Source organism: Rhyacophila brunnea, unplaced genomic scaffold (genome assembly GCF_057557595.1).
Source record: "Rhyacophila brunnea isolate RB1 unplaced genomic scaffold, BYU_Rbru_1.0 scaffold_11, whole genome shotgun sequence".
Lineage (NCBI taxonomy): Eukaryota > Metazoa > Arthropoda > Insecta > Trichoptera > Rhyacophilidae > Rhyacophila > Rhyacophila brunnea.
Genome location: NW_028232763.1, coordinates 6,504,882 through 6,522,699, shown reverse-complemented (window position 1 = coordinate 6,522,699; position 17,818 = coordinate 6,504,882). Strand labels below are relative to the sequence as shown.

The 17,818-nt window shown below is 33.5% G+C and overlaps 1 protein-coding gene across 6 annotated transcripts in view; it reads right to left on the bottom strand.

Moving 5' to 3' along the window:
* Positions 1–17,818, bottom strand: part of dlg1 (MAGUK family member discs large 1) — a 219,045-nt gene that overhangs the window by 179,762 nt on the left and 21,465 nt on the right. For all 6 annotated transcript variants that reach the window (XM_085958654.1, XM_085958518.1, XM_085958526.1 and 3 more), the window contains exon 2: positions 17,074–17,205. In XM_085958654.1, coding sequence (XP_085814780.1) covers positions 17,074–17,205 — 132 coding nt within the window. The remainder of the gene's footprint in view (positions 1–17,073; positions 17,206–17,818) is intronic.

Sequence of the window (17,818 nt, the reverse complement as noted above, 5' to 3'; positions counted from 1 at the left end):
TTTAACCGACAAATTATTACGTAAAAACTTTATTCTTGCCATTGGAAAATAAATCAATCTAATGCATATTTATCCCAGCATGAAGTCGATGAAAAATCAAGATTAAGAAATCACCAAATATCGTGTATTTTTACATAGCGTACGTTTCCATCGCCGGATCACTTTGAGGCTAATGTACACCTTAAAGGTTAAAAAAATAACGCAATTCCGTTAAAACCTATCGCAATATCCTATCTGATATAATTACCAAACTTATACGGGAATTTTAAAAGCTATCTCAATCGACCACATAGGTACAAGAAGCATGGATATTCAACAACCCTACTTACATAATATATAGACTCTAAGCTTTTTAATATATTCACTATCAACTATCGAGTTATAAAAAGCTGGACGTTGGCTAAACGCTAAGTAGAAATTCGTGCGCAAAATTGTTCCTCAAATTTCTTGTATGTTACGAGTATTAGCATGTCTCAACAAAGGTTTGATTAATTGCCCTTCGTAAAGGCAGGCCACTGGCAAATATGTTCTCAGAGTTTCATATAATATAATATGTAGACCTAAGTACATACCGAATTTTACTTATTAAACTTTTGGTTTACAGCAATGGTTCCCAAAGTGGTAGCGTTAGAAGGTAAGGCGAGAGCGAGCCCCAAATGGCCCAAATAATACAAAATCGATACCTTACGCTTTGACACATATTGTTGTGATGTCTGAAAAGTTGATTTGGCAAAAGATCTGTTTGAATGGTAAGTTTTCTGCTTCAAAAATAATTTATTGTTGTGAATCGTAAAATGAAATAACAACCATTTAAACAGGTTTTCTTTATTATGTGTCATTTTTGTAAATTTTCAATTGGTCAAGTTATCTGCTTATAAAAACAAACATCGCTTTAAAATATATCAATATTAAATTTAATGTTCAATGAATTATTGTTGACGGACTGTATGGAAGGTGACGCCGAAAAAATATATACACTAAAAAGTCTAAAAGGAGGCGATAGGCTGAAAAGATTGGGAAACTCTAGTTTTCAGGGTACCTCTAAGTTAATAACTTTGTCTAAATTTCGATACTTCAGAACGTTTTTCAAGTGCGTTCTAAATTTAAAAACAAAAAACTATAACAATTAATAACAAAATGTGTGACGCAATAAATGGTGGTATATTATACCAGCTGATGATAAGGTTATTCCTGAGTTTCCATTGAATACGATTGCTGACCTGTCATGTACATGCTATTAATAGACACAATATCACAACTAGTCCAGTTGCGGTAAACCTTTTTTTCTTCAAAATAAATTGATACTTACTTACTTTAAGCAAAACACTTCGTATCAAATATTATCGAAAATATACTTCATAGTTCAAAATCGGTTAGGATGACGAGCTGTGATGTATCTAGGCTAGGTCGGCAGAAGCGGCTCGCGATTTGCATGCGGCTCTTTGCATCGACGTTTGCGGCTCTTCAGACATAATCTCAAATTTCACCTCATCTTAAACAGCCTCGTTAATCGTCATCCTCATCAACTTCGTTATCAAAGTAACTAACAGCATATTGGCCAAACCACTCCATCATCGCCAATTCAAGGTATTCTTGGATGAAATGGATAGCGAGTACCTAGATTTACTTCTGCACAATAAGATTAGCTGGCTTTCCAGAACTAACGTACTGAAACGCTTTGGTTCATGTTTAGAAGAAATAAAATTGTTCCTACGCGAAAAAAACATCAATCATCAGGAATTGGAAGAAGACACGTAGCTACAAAAATTACATTTATGCTTGACATTACTCTTAATGCTTTGAATATATTTGTTGAATATTATTGGAAGAAGTAGAGTGCTTTGAAAATAAACTACAAGTTTTCACCGAAGATATAGAGAGAGATTGACGCGTTAAAAAAATTAGCTTTTGGTATTCCACAATCTTTGGCTCTATATGCGAACAAACATTCTCGGCGGCTCTCATGGTGCAGTGGATAAGGCACTGGCCTTCCGCCCGAGAGTTCTGGGTTTCAGTTCCCGGTGAGGACACAATATTTATGTGTTTTTCTCAAAGCCTGGGTGTTTGTGATTGTCCAAAATTACTAATAACAACCACCTTGTACGAAAAAGCAAGGACATGGTTATTAATAATTCTAAAAATAAAAAAACAATCATTCTCATCTATGAACCAAATAAAAAATAAACTTAGAAGCAGAATAACGGATGAAAATAATTCTATTAATTAATCTAGTATTCAATTAAAAATAAGTAGCTATTTGCCAGATAAAGTAAAGCTATCAAAAGCGATGCATGGACGCCGTTCTAATTAATTTTTTTAATAAAAAATCTTGAACTTTCCCCCCCCCCTAAAAATCTATATACATACATATTACATTATGCGGCTCTCTGGTTCCTTTGTTATCCTGTTTCCTTGACAATTTGGCTCTTCTCACTTGACAAACTGCCGACCCCTGCTCTAGGCTAAACGCATGAGTAACGTCCCAGCTTGAATAATCTTATCTATAACACTGTAAATATTTAACATATTATTTAATAATTGAGGATCTGGTGAGTATTGGTAACCAAGTTGAGTAAATCAATTTCAAAGTCAAATATACGATTATAAATTATAAATAGTTGTATTTTATTTTTACACGATGCCGGAACCGAACCCCACGGCATCAGAGACGTGCATTCTATCACCACCTACCACAAAGATAATTACTTAATTTCCATTTATTATCAAATATTATCTGCCATGTCACAGATATTACATCACTGGCACAATACGATGTCTCTTATGTGGGGCAAGCGCACGGTTGAACAGGAAAATATGACAGTTTTGATTTTCCGTTTGAAACAAAAGAGCATCAGCATCAAACGTCCGTATCCGCCGGATTAGGATCAGGTGACGCTGTTTATGCTCTCTGAGAAACGTCATAGCCATAAAAACATTTCCCAACTATATCCTATGTGAATTCATTTCATAATATTTTTATTCGTACATGAATTATAAAATACAAAACATCATTATTTTTATCACCAAGTTTCAACGATTTATTTTAAATTCTTACAACCCACGATATGCCTGTTGATTGTCGTGTTGATTTGCCGTAATTTCAAAGAATTTATTTTTTTACAAAATAACTTCGTGGTATTTTTGAAGTGGTAACATTATTGTCTGTATACAATAGTGCTGTGAATAATTAAAAACACTACCAACTTTACTGTTTCCTTCAAATAACTGCCCTATTTCATATACGATCGTTAACTCGCTTTGAAACTGCCATATTCCAAACCACGTTTGCTTGAAATAACTGTTTTATAAGTGCATTTAAATCTTCATAATGGTTAATTAAAAATATTAAGAATATAAAGACATCTCATATTGTTAATCAATACACTTTGGTGAAGGCTATACCTCAGCTGAGGCATGGTCTAAAAAGATCGTGACTAGGTGATGCGCGGATTGTGCAAATGACGCGAGCCGAACGAAATATAATTTGTCATAAAAATTCAACATGCGTCCTTTTTATGTTATGTTTATTATTATATTCGTAATAATAATAGTATATTCATTGACATGTTTTCTTTTTCAACTACATGCGGAACGTTTTTTAGTCATCTTTACACGATTTAAGAATATATTCCTCCGACGCCATCACAAAACAAATTGACGTGCAAACAGGTCGACTATCGCTCTCCGAATGGCAACGCGGCCGAAATTTCGATCCACATACAGTTGAAAATTATTTGCCGTTTCACTTATGTACGCTCTTAAGTAATAGCGACGTATTTGTTATGGGTCAATCATTAGTTTACGTTTCAAATGTATATTTCACCCAGTGACGTAGACAAAATGCCACCCTACGTAGACTTAGAATGCCGTCCAGTTTAATTTGTCTTCTCAACTTATGTACAAAATTGTCAAAAAATTTGAAAGAAATCACGTACCTACTTAGATACTATTATCATCTACCGATGATTAGAGAATATCTACGAAATCTCCTATCGAACAGAAGTGGTTTATGTACATGGAGGTCTGGAGCACTGACAAGTTTGGTACCCCTCTTGTAATTAGTTTAAACTAAGATGTCGGTACCTTCTAACGAATCGACCGCATCGTCCGCTGCATGGAAAACCGCCACTACTTTCAAAAGTTGTAATAATCGTATTCGCTCCTTAATTTTCCGTCCCTAAGCAACGCATGACCTACCTACCTCCACGGGACATCACTAATTTCACCTATTGATAATATCAGAAAATAAAACCGGTATTGGTATTTTATAAATGTGGAAAATAAATCAAAACGTTTATATCACATAATCATAATACCGTGTTGAATGTTGATAAATTCAAAAAGCGTGTAGCGCAAGGTGGCATGAAATGGTACATGTTGGGCATAACACGGAAAGACAATAATATATAAACCAATGGGAGGCCGACAAGAGTATGCGATGCGTTAGAGATTGCCAATGTAATAACAATAAAAATACAGTCATACAATGGCATCTAAGAGCCCTAAAACCCCCTGGATCGACGAACTCATTCTTAAGTTTAGCGGTTGTACGTGGCAGCCAAAAACTGGGGACTGAGAATTGTAGCAAGAGCTTTGGGAGGCCTTCATCCATCAGTGGATCGACCCCGACTAACGATGAAAAGAATATTCTGCTGCTTATTATTCTTTAATCGACATATATTTAAATAATAATGACAGTTACACCTTTTAAAATGTGATCTAATGAGCACAGGTTACTTGCCTAGTTACCTATACGATCTATTTCTAAGAATTATTATGAATTTTCATACCATGAAAACTATTTTCTAAAAAATATAAGTTTAAAAGCCGTTTTCGCACTGTACGTAAACAATGCTACAACTAAATGATGTTATCAGGTGACAGTTACACATTTTGAACATAATACCTAACAATCATCTGTAATATATTTCACTTTTAAACTATTTTTTTGTCAGAATATGAGACACACAATCGTATTTTTCTAGTAATCATGGCACCGTAATTTGACCCGCCCTATTATAAAATAGCAAAATATGTGTTAATTATCCATTGTTTAGTGGTTTTTATACGCTTACCTGTTTGAATGTTAAAGGCAACTCAATGTATGTAATGTAACTAGTCAGACCATAGAGAAAGATAGACTAATATAATTGTGAATATTATACGTCTTTATAAAAGGTACAATGAAATGAAGTCAGGTTTTTACAATGTGCGATGTTCTTTTGTTTTATTTATTTTTTTAATACTGACAACACAACATAAATTAATAGTATTGAAATGCGAACACAATGATTTTGAAGCGAGCATTCGTTTACGACTTAATGAGAGTCAGGCCATTTTTGTCGCAAGAAATACGAAACCCGCCTGAAGGTTATAAAGTTTAATGCATATTATGACACAAATAATATTGACTATTACGTAACTATTGAATAATATATATTCTTTAACACTTGTTAAGTTTATCCGATATTTCTCCACATTCGAGAAATTATAAGGATATTAATTGTGTTCGGTACTGAAAGAAACGTTCATATGTTTTTATTTTATTGTTTTACTGTAGCAAGGCAAGAATTTTAAGTATATTCTCAAATCTTGTGAATTATTCATTTAAAAAAAATGGTTTTTTATCATAGCTATTTCCACTTGTTTGTTAGTAGTTGTAGTTAGAGATTGCAATATCGTATGAAAATACCAATACCAGCATTTTGGTATTTCGGAAAAATATAAAAAAAGAAACGAATGAAAATGATATAAAAATCTGTTTTAAATTTTAATATTTTATTATCTAAATAAGTACATTTATATGTAACTTTTAAAATAGGTAAAGATAAGATATGGCAGAGATACTAATGTTTACAAATACCTACGTAGTATGTAGTTGAACTATTGGCACTTTCTTCGAATGATCTTTCAATGAATTTATATTATGAAATGTTCTTAGATTAATGTATGTGCCCCATTGGTAATTCAACCTACTGTTGTGTTAGTGAATATCTGCACGTGTCATTGTTGGTCACCAAGGACGTCGAAGGAAAATGGAAGTAAACCATACATCGCGTAACCCGAAAAAAATTACAATCCTGTTAAACTTTTTATGTTAATTAATACAATTTGCTTCAACTTTCAATACCGAAAATATCGGTATGTATTGTCTAATTTTTAAAACCGGTATGACGGTATCGAAAAATACTGGGATAGCGGTTTTTAAATACCGGTATTGCAATCCCTAGTTGTAGTTGTATAGTGAGTGTGTTTTGTTATTTTAATTCTCAGATTATAATCTCTACTTACTTGCGTATGTAATATTGTAAATATGACACTATAGCAGGTTGCCGTATAACACACAACTCAGAAACGTTTGCATGAATAATACCGGTAAACTTTATATAGGTATATGCCTAGCACTGTAACCTAAAAGTTCTATTTATAGTGTGCCATATTAAATACCTGTATGACAGTCACCTAAGCGCATGTATTGAAGTATAGAAGCTTTCAATCAAACCGACGTGAAAGCTCACACGTGGGCAAGCTTTTGTTCGGTCGGACAGAGGGAGGCACATTGGTCACCACCTTCAGCACTGGGTCTTTGATAATCTAATTAAAAATAGTAAAGCAAAGGGTCGATAGCGGGAGAGGGTCAATAGTCCACGACGGTAGGGGTGCGCCGTTGTTTATAGCCAGCCGACGACCGTGCAATATGTCAGCGGACTTGTCTCTGTAAATCTACAATCTCCATTTTATCCGGTACCTTGCGGTCAAAGAATTCACCTTGTGCTACGCACATAAATATAGCTGTTTAGTACGTTGGAACGTTCTACGTCCAATATAAAATACAGGAAAACTTTGAGAATAGGTACTTAGGAAATAAATGCAACAGCACATTATTATTTATCTAGAATAAACGTTCCTGGTTGATTTAGTTTTTAGTATTAATGGCTAGATAAATATAGCCTAATAATACAATGATTGCCAATCCATGGGTTGCGACCCCTAAGTAAGTAGAAAGGTGTTTTCCAGGGGGTCGCAAATTAAATAGTAAACTGAAAAAATATTTACTTTTATGCAAAGTTCAATATCAAAATATTATTGGACGGAATTTTTTATATATATTTATTTATTGAGAAATCTTTCTTTCTTTCAACCATGTCCGATCCTTATAGGATCATATGGGCCTCCACAGCGTGGAGGTTTGTATTGGCAGATTTTGTTTTTACGAGAAATGGATGTCAGCCACTTGCTCAACCTATTTGGTCCATACTCTGACTCATACACAAATTGAAAAAAACCCAGGATTCGAACCTGGGACCCACGACGCAATAGGCCAACGCTTAAGCATTGAGTTTCAGTATAAAATTGATAAAACTGCAATGAACAATGTTATACTCAGGGGCGGCTCTACCTTAAGGGTTCGTAGGGACCGTCCCCACCATTATCATGTCAAAAATACACGTCCGATATTTTTACCATAGTCATAATATATCTACTTAATTACATGACTAAAAAATGGACTATTTAATTTATTTTATCCATCTAAAAAAGTCGCAACTTTATAGAGATATTTATTATTATTGTACTTATAAATAAATAATGCAATGATTGTAAATTATGTAATAACATAATGATGATTACGCGGTATTAAAATAATTATTTAAATTAAATACGCCCTATTTCACGGTGACTACATATGTACAAATTAAGAAAGCTATTTCGTCTATTTTTTCTGACCACTCAGACCCATCCCGTCGCCGCAGTACAAATCTCGTTATACAAAGGATGTAAATGCATTAGCGTTAGTATACGTATACTAGGGAACGAATCAAATGACCCTTAAGTGATTAAAAACGCTCGCTGTTTGTCGTTGCTTAAAATTGATAATGGAAAATCTATATATGTAATAGTATTTAATTATTATTATTCAGTTAATATTTTTAAGTACGCTTTTTAGATGTGATTAAGTAACGACTTTGAATATCATATTATTTATTCTGAAAAAGTACTCATTTTCTCATTCATAAAATCATATTATTATAAGTAGATTGGTACATAGTAGAAAGTAGGTAGGTATGTATATTTAATAATAATTAATGGCTAAACCCCATCACCAAGAAAGTCGTCGAGCCTGCCACTGGTTATACTAAACCACAGATCAAAATTAATCTTCAAGAGACTAGCAAATAAATAGAGAAATTAAACCAAATGCAATGTTTGCTTATTTAAGTAGAACCAAGATCAGTACACAAAAATGTAATAATATTAAACAGAGATTTGTAAAATGAATAAAAATGTGATGTCTGTTAATTGATATGTAAACATAGACAATGTAAAAGTAATTTGATGATTTGACAAAAATGAGGACTCTTCACCATATTCCATTTTTTAGTAATTATGCCGCAGATACCCGCATGAACTTTTATAAAAAAAAATACAAAAAAACAGTTTATTCCATGTAGACAGTAATTATATTATTAAATACCTTTTTCTTTCGGTGCAGAGGCTTTTGGATCCAATAATTGTTAATTTTAAATTTTCATACATTTCGATGCATCATTATCACACACTAAGATTTTATTAGGTTATATTACATTGGAGTAGGTTAGGTTAGATTAGGTTATGTTAGGTTAGGTTGGGTTTGGTCTAAAAAGAAAGTTGTAAAAACTCATGCGGGCATATGCGGCACATTTACCCATTTTTATACAAATTATAAAAGAGGGTTGTAAGAATAAAAGGTTGGGAAATCGTGGTCTAATATAATGACCTCAAAATAAAAAATATATGATACGAAGTGTTGCCAATAGGATGCGAGAAAATATTCTTATGTTCTTACAATCTCTACCAGTCTCTAGGGATATATGAAAAAGCTCGGATATGTTGGACATTGTATACTAAAAGAATATGGCATAATGTGTAATAACCTCAATTACTGTTTTTATAGAATTCAGGTAAGTATTCCATCATTTGTACGTTTCAGGTCGCTTGTAAAAAAAAAAGTTTGGGAAACGTTTTTGTTTCGTTATTCTTTTTTCTTTTTTGAATATTAGATCATAATATTGATTGTATATGTATATAACTATATTTACTCGATTGTCTAGTACAGCGGTCCCCAACCGGTGGTCCGTGAGAGAATTTTGGTGGTCCGCAGAGGATTTTGAATATATTTGCAATTTTCGTATTTATTAAAAAGTTTCAGTATATTCTTATAATATTTTTCGATAAAATCGATAATTGTAATTTGGACATAAAAGAAAAAGAAAGCTTAATTGATCTATCATCCGACGATGGTCTCAAAAGTAAATTCCACTCGTCTGTATCAAGATCTCATTTTTGGCTTTCTGTTAAAAATGAGTGCCGAGTGTTGAATGAAAAGGCCTTAAAATTTTTGATTTCATTTACAACTTACATATTTGTGTGAAAAGACATTCTCATCAGTTACGGCAATTAAAACCATTTACCGCAGTCGGCTTGAAATACAAACGGCTCTCCGTGTTGCAGTAACGTCATTGGAACCAAGAATCAAACACCTTGTTTAAAACAAGCAAAGTAAATTAATCTTTTATGCACCTCTATGTCGTCGTAGAATTCATATTAATTTAATAATTTATTGTATTGATTCTTTTTTAATAAAATGAAATTAAAAATATTTTTTTTTGCATTTTTCGTATTTTTTATTAATTATAATAATTCTTTTATCATTATATTGACATATCGATTGTTTAAGAAGTGTGGAAGAAATACGTGGTAGTGGTCCGCAGGATTCAAGATTTTGACTTTAGTGGTCCGCGAAGTCCAAGAGTTGGGGACCGCTGGTCTAGTACCTAACTGAAGCTTATGGTTAGAGCAGACGAACTACAGGTCTCTGATATATCAATTATTTCACTCTAGTATCTTCCCATCAACATAGCTTTTTCAATATAAAAATCTAGTATACGTATATTTTGCCATTGTGGCAATTTCAATTATGCCTTACCCTGGCTATGCTAATACACTAATACAGTGTCCATCGCCATCGATTATGGCAGAGAGAACACATGAGCTAATGGCATGGCTGACAGTACGTTTATATTTTGCAGTACCTACGTATGACCCTTCACGTATATAAATATATCTACTAGAAGAGCTGTATCTATTGAACACTTTTTTTAATTAACTACGTGTTATTTAAAAATGGAACAAACAAAGGTTCGATATGACATTTCTTTAAATGAATTATTATGTTCTTAAATAACACGTCTTCAGCACAATTGATTAGGAATATAAACAACAATCGTTCAACGAGATATTTTACAAACAAATCCGTTGTACGTGTCTATAAAATAAAACAATTCCGTTAGCAATTCAATTATAGTCGTACCTACGTATTATGGCAGCTAGGCAAACATTATTTTAAATCTAGATTAAAATATTTTGGCGCTTTATATTGTGGCATTGAAACAGAAAATGATCACGTCAAAACATTTCTAGTGAAAATGTGTGTATGTGTGTGTGTGTGTGTGTGTGTGCACAGGGCAGAAGTGAAACGTTTTGTTCTCGGACACGCTGTCGTAAGAGTTTTATTATTCTTGGGTGATGCATTTCCAACGCCAACACACAGTGCCGAGAGAAATAGAATTAATTTAAAGGGGTTTTCATCCAGCAGTGAATACAAGTAACTTACCATGTTTGGTCATGTGGCAGTCCAATTCGGCGCCGGATAGGTGTTGGAGATGAAAAACTGTAGTAGTTGTTCGTGATGATAGAGAAGCGATAGTTTATTTACTGTTTAAATAATTACAAGGATACAATCGGTACAATATAATAAATACAATGACAATGCGGTGCGATATATTTTTACTGGGAAGTTATAATCGAATGGCATTCCTAATCAATTGTGATCCAGCATTTTATCGACGTACTAACAATTATAATAGTATCTTGAAAATAACTATTATAATTGAGTCAGTTATCTTTGATATAGTTGACTATATGGAAAGACAGATTTGCAACAATTGGACACAACGTGAAATGGATACCCTTTCCCGGCGACCGTATTCCAGTAGGATACAGCTAGTACGTAACACATGGGCGACCGTATAGCAGTCAGATACGCAAACCTTGACCTGTGGATAACGCAAGAAATATTTTTCATGCGGCATTGAGAATTTTATTAAAAAATAGCCCGATCCATCCGCCTACTTCCACCTATATAACTTTGTCAAAAATATGTTGTTTTAATTTCATAAACATCGATCTTTCGAACCCTCTCGATCTATTGAGATTCGCCGGTACGATTGCATCAGTTCAAATCTACGCGGTATTTTTTAGCGCCTGCGCACTAGGTATACAAAATATTTTCATTCGAGTTTGAGTGTGCGCCGAGTGATTTATCGTGTCAAGTTGAATATTCACCGCGATCTTTACAACACCATGTTTGCGGGAATAAAATACAACCAAAAAAACGAACCTGTGTCGTCAAAATATTTATAAATATGTACTTGAACTTGTGTTCTGGATTATGTCATTTATTTTTATTACTCATGGTCATGTCGTCATGTGTCACCCCAATTGTTTGAAAGTCATAAATCGAGCTCATTATTGAAAGTCGTAAATATGTCGTAAAGATACGTCCACACGGAATGAAAAAATATAATATATTATTATATTTTAGTTAGGACGATTGCGAGTTTTACCAATAAATTACAGGAAGGAATATATAAAACGTATAAATAAACGTAAGTATAAAAAAAAACACACGGGTATACAACATAATATAAAATGTAAATCATGGAATATTGACTTTTCAACTGTATTACATATTATCTTTGTATGCAATTTAATGTTTATGAAATTTTAAAACCTCACGCAATAAATGTTTTTATAGCACTTTTACAAGCACGCAGCAGATTTTACAAAATAAATATTGTTTTTTTTTATAAAACATGAAACGACAATCACTAACATAACACAATGCTCAATAAAACTGAAAAGTTTAATCTAGTAAAAATCCAAATTACACTAAAAAAAGAACATAAGAAATTATTACAATATTTCCACCACTGTGGACTCAACTTTACGCGACCCATAAAACTTGTAATAATATGCGACACAATAAAAGCTATTATTTTCAATATTTTTAACGGCATTTTTAAGTGTTTCTAACATGACTAAAATAAAATTAGTGTCAGTGATTTATTTCTTTTCATAGGCGCACAATCTCAATGACGCGTTTTTACGTCACAAACATGGCTGCGTATTTTTTCGGTACAAGGGACTATGGACGATTTTATTCAAGCATTCACAGCTAAATTCAACAATCGATTCTATTTTTTAGTGTGGCACTTCGAACCTTATGTATCTAGGCATGATAACAGTAATACCAGCTATTTTTAATTGCCGTATTTATCATAATATAGCGAAGCATAGCATTTAGAAAAATGATACCGCAGAGAGAGCCCCTTTCATATTGAAACTGACGCGGCGGCCGGGTTAAGGAATTCGTAATTGCGGTCAGCTATTTAATATGTTAACACGGCTTGAGTTGTTTATCCCCATAGTCCTAATGACATGACCCACTGGAGAGTATAGGTTGTAACAACAGATTTTTTCCAGGAATAGTTGTTAGCCATTCTCCCAATCTGTGTCTTTTTACTGGATCAAATACGCATTGAAAAGATAACATGCATTTCTTGGCCAGCCGTATTTATACAAAGACAGACGCCGCTCTGTGTGACTAGGCCAATATGAGTGAATACGCTAAACGCAATGGTTATTGTTTGATAACTACCATACCATAGATAGATGTAAGAAATAAACAGATGGAATGTTTTTATACAGAGATAGACATTGACAGAGAATTTAAACCAGGAAATTCTAAGAATCAACAATAAATTCTGTTTAGAATAATTTATATAAACTATTTTTCTACCTACTATTTTCATTTTTTTTCAAGGTTGTTAAAATTTACCACGTTTTAATCGATATATATTTCATACTCGTATCATACATTTAATGATATTGAGTTTTCTGATAAAATGTAACATTTCCATCAGGGTTAAAATTCCAAAACCGTTATTCATAGAGTAGGTACATTAAACCGGACACACCGCGTGGTATCGCTTGGAAATATTTATCAATTTGCGTTACATTTGTCGTCAATTATTTAGATTGATAAAATGAAACCATATAAACCACTTTTGTTAAAAGCTTTCATTAGCGAAATTCGTTACACAGAATCTAAATTTATTTCGACGTGCGCTCACCAAATTTAGATGTCACTTGACGTATGTTTGGTATGAGAACGCGTCTCTAGAGATGACAAAAGAGTATTGATATCGTTTAAGTAGGTATCGATATTTATTGGCACTGGTTTGGGCGCCATACTTGCTGCTTTAAAATAATTTAATGATTCTGTATGACTAATTAAACGCCGCCAACCAGACGCAAGGACAACTGGATGGCGGATATCAGAGCGCCGTACAATGAAATCCAAAATCCAATATCTGATCTGGTATCTCTGGTCGTCGCAACTGACACAGTACACTATCACCCTATTTGCAATATTCGCTTGTAGTTAAACTAAACAGATGTATTTCCCGCAAACTTAGAAAGGCAATCGCATCCATACACCTAACTGTACTATAACAATCAATAACTTTATACCGGGTCAGCATGAATTTCGACAACGTAAAATCAACAAGTCATTCAACCATCAATTTATTCATCTAGCATTAGCGTTAGCAATGATATAGTAATCGGCTATCTCATGCTTGCTCATCAACACACCTCGTAGTTGTTAGACACTGTGGTCAACTGGTTTCTCAATCATAACCTAGTCAACAATGACTAGTATGATTTATTAGGCTAGATAAACGGTGGCTCGTGTAAGGTATTGATTGCTTTTATATAAATAGCGAAGGACGATTGATAAGAGATACAGTCAACTGTCACTTCTCACTCCCAAGCTCCTCCGAATCATCACCATACCGGATCGTGGCTCGGTCTGAACACCTAGCTCACCGCGGAACCGTTATCTTACTTCGACTATTGTAACTCTCTGTACTTGGCATCAAGACAATAAACATCTACAGCCATTTACACCACCGCTGCATTTATCAACTCATCACCTTTGCCCTCATCGACCGCCAAAGTAGTACAATATATTATCTCTTGAGAATGGCCTCTGCAACTAGTCCAAGACGTCCAGGAAAGAAAGAAGAAGATCACATGATGACTACCCTAAAAACTAGTACGATATCTATAACTCATGTTAATAATATTACAATAAACCGTAGCAGTCATATAAATAACTTTTTGGCCAAAATGTCCCTAATACTCCTTTGCCCTCCTCGATATATTGACTTGCTTTTTTTCAATTAGTCTACTAAAATCGACTAAGTATGAAGGACATTAATTAGAATTATATTTTAAAATACGTTATTCGTATAGTGATATCGACGTTTACATCTAGAAGGAAATTTTCTAATACCTATATGCAATATCGTATATGCGAATATTGATAGTCTCTTCCGATACCAATACGTAACGGTCCCAAGTATTGACAGTTGTCTTTCAACGTCCCATCCCTACGCATGCCTATTTGCGGACCATCGTTTTCAAACCAATGAAACCGTCTGTTACAAAAATAAGTTTTAACCGGTTTCCCTTTTCCATTATTTTTACGCAAAAAGTAACTCGAAGGCTATTTAAGTATCAGCTGTCTTCATCCAATGTATGAATGCATCCGAATACGTATTTGTTTTAAAAATAGACTAAACTTCTTAAATATTCCTACATAAGCCTCAATTACATTGAGCTTCTTTACGAGCTGTTTATTGGCGAATTTACAATCTGCCTTTAAAGTCGCCCAGTGTAATCATCGAATAAGCTAATAAGCAGGTTGTAAACACTCTACCGAGAAAAGTTGAAAGCCGGTCAACTTTACACGCTACACTCCGGCGTGTGGGCCTACTGCAGAGCGCAGTACCAACCTCCCGGTAAAAAAACGAACTACGTTCTGTCAAAATAGTCACTGGCTTTTGGCTTCTCATCGAATGGAAAGTTTTGTGTGTAATCATCAAATCGCAGTAGCTGAATCGCCCGCTTTTAAATTCGCCAATAAACAGCTCGTAAAGAAACTCAATGTAATTGAGGCTATACACAGAATTTTGGCGCTTTCCATGCAGCTATTTCTGAAAAGGTAATTAAAATAACTTATTTAAATTTAATTCTGCATTAAACACAATGAATTTGAACAGTCTTAATAAATTGGTCTTGTCTATAAATAATAGATGAATGTATATTAATTTCGAGAAAATTGTTCGCAGAACAATGCTGAACTGAAGTGCGTTTGACCACCTCTATAATGTATTCAAAACTAAAAGTATTCATCTTGTAATCAATGAATGAGAGATCTAGAAAGTTGGCAGTTCTTAGATCCAAAGTATCATGATATCCAAGATATTGTAAAAATTTAATACTTAATTAAAAATATCACCAGGTAGGTAGCTAGCAAGTGGAGCTAACCTTTAAACTCCGGTGGGCAATAACTTTTGACAAAACTATTTTAATTATAAGTAAGTATAATAATTATACTTTATTATACCATACCTAATCGTAAATTATAATATACTATATGGAATAAAACATATGACATGCCATTTGTTATCTGAGGTTAATGGGCTAAGCCTGTTTGGTTGTATAACTAGCCAGGCTCTAAAAGGGCCCCAAAGGGTGCAAAAGCTACCCCATTTTGTGACTGTTTCATTGAGCCTCTTCAAACTTTGCTAAAGCAATTTTTCATACCTCTCCGCACAACTCTTATACATATTATGTTTTCATGAATTGCTATTGTAGCTACACATATTCATACATACAGGGTGGGTTTTTTTGAATTTTTGAATCTGTTCATTGTTATAAGACAAATTTACGCCGTCGCTTTGCGATTTATTCAAGCTTTTAAAATGTTCTCACAAAGGTAATGCAATTAGAAAAGCTCCAAGCACTAATTTTACATTAAATTATTAATTGATTATTGCATTAACTTTACCCATTTAAATCATGATATTTTAATTATCATATTATTATTGAAGTTATACTTCTTTTGGGGGGTTTGGTAGAGAGTGAAATTGAGAGCTGCGTGCGCACGCCGTTACGAAAGTGCGCGACAGTATGAAGTTAGTTGAGAATCAGTCAGCTGTATAGAAACGCAAGTTTGATAGTAGAATTGTTTCGTAAGTTTCGTAGGCAACGAATTTATTATTGTCGGCTATTTGCAATACCTTACGTAAACAAACGATTAAACGTCAGAGTGACAGTTGTTACTTTAATAAAAAAAAAACGAGAAATAATTATGTAATTTAGTAGTATAAGTTAAAGTTTATAGAAATAAACCAACGGCGCTCCAATGAGCGGCCCTTTTTTCTTGAGTGTATAATTTAATAAGATAATTAAGAGCTAGTCGAAGAATCTAGATTATCACAAATTTTGTTTTTGTTTTGTTACGCCAACGAAGTATAACTTCTAACGCGCGTACATAAGTACACGCACCTATGTTTTTAAGACATCCATCATATACAACGGTATAATGTCTACGGTAGAGTTCCTCAGTGTGCCGCAAAACTTTGGAGAAAAGCTTTTTAAGGGGTGGTCCATAAATGAAGACACAGGATTTTCGGTATTTTCACCAACCCCCGCCCCTCCATCTTCCACCATCGTCAAAAAGTCTTTCTCTAAAATGCGTTAAATTTATAACTCCCCACTCCCGTGAATAAAAAAAATCGTTGAAAACTGATCATATATCATCGAATATTGTATTCTCAAATATAAATGAGTATATATTTTGTTGATTTCTTCACATCACATTATATCAGACCCCACTTATGGCTTAGCGCCATATATGTATGATGCCTAGGTATTATTATGAACAAATTTTATAAGTCAGTTATTTCGTTTCGAGAAGCCTTCACTTGACCAACGAATTGAATACGTAACGCGATCAATTTTTACATCCATCCGTTACAAATAATAAAAGTACATTTCTCATTTAAATATATAATTATTTTATGATGTTGTAGCATATAATATATATATATATGAACTCACCGAGAAGTGCTTGAAAGAGTCTTGATTTGAATATCCTGATGACACGTTCAATGGCAATCCGTAACTGCCGGTCCTGGGATTTTACCAACTTGGAGTGGTAATCCTCCAAGAGTTCCAAGGCACGGTGTGCCTCTGAAATAAAAGAAAACAACAATAAAAAACACTGCATTGTGTATTCCCTCATTCATATTAATTAAAAATATACATTCTCAACTATAGACATACTGGGAAAATTCATTTGGAAAAGTTCAATCAGCTGCAATGAGATTATATTCTAACTTCCAAATTAAATAATACTCACGTAATGCAAAATTGTCGTATGCGATTTAATGTTTTTTTCATAACGCACGTAATTCGTACAGTGTTACCAATCATAAAACAGTACTCACAATCCGCTGTAAAGTGGAATATGTACCTATATGATTAATAATCTTCAATATATAATCCAATAAAAAATAAACACCATGAAACTAAAAAAAAATATTTAAAAGATTTTTATTTCTGGTTTAAATGAAACGATGTTGTTTCCTTTTTGTATACAAAATTACGAAAACTGAGGCTTTTTGATATCAGAGCAATTTTGATACCTACTGTCTTTGAGATTAAACCAACCTACTCTGTAGTGTGTTAAATTTCATGCAAAATTAGAAAAAATATGCAACTGCTTTTTGATTTTAATAACAATAAAACCTCGTTAACAAAACCACTATCCTACCATAGTCGTCGAAAGTTTTATGCAAACTAA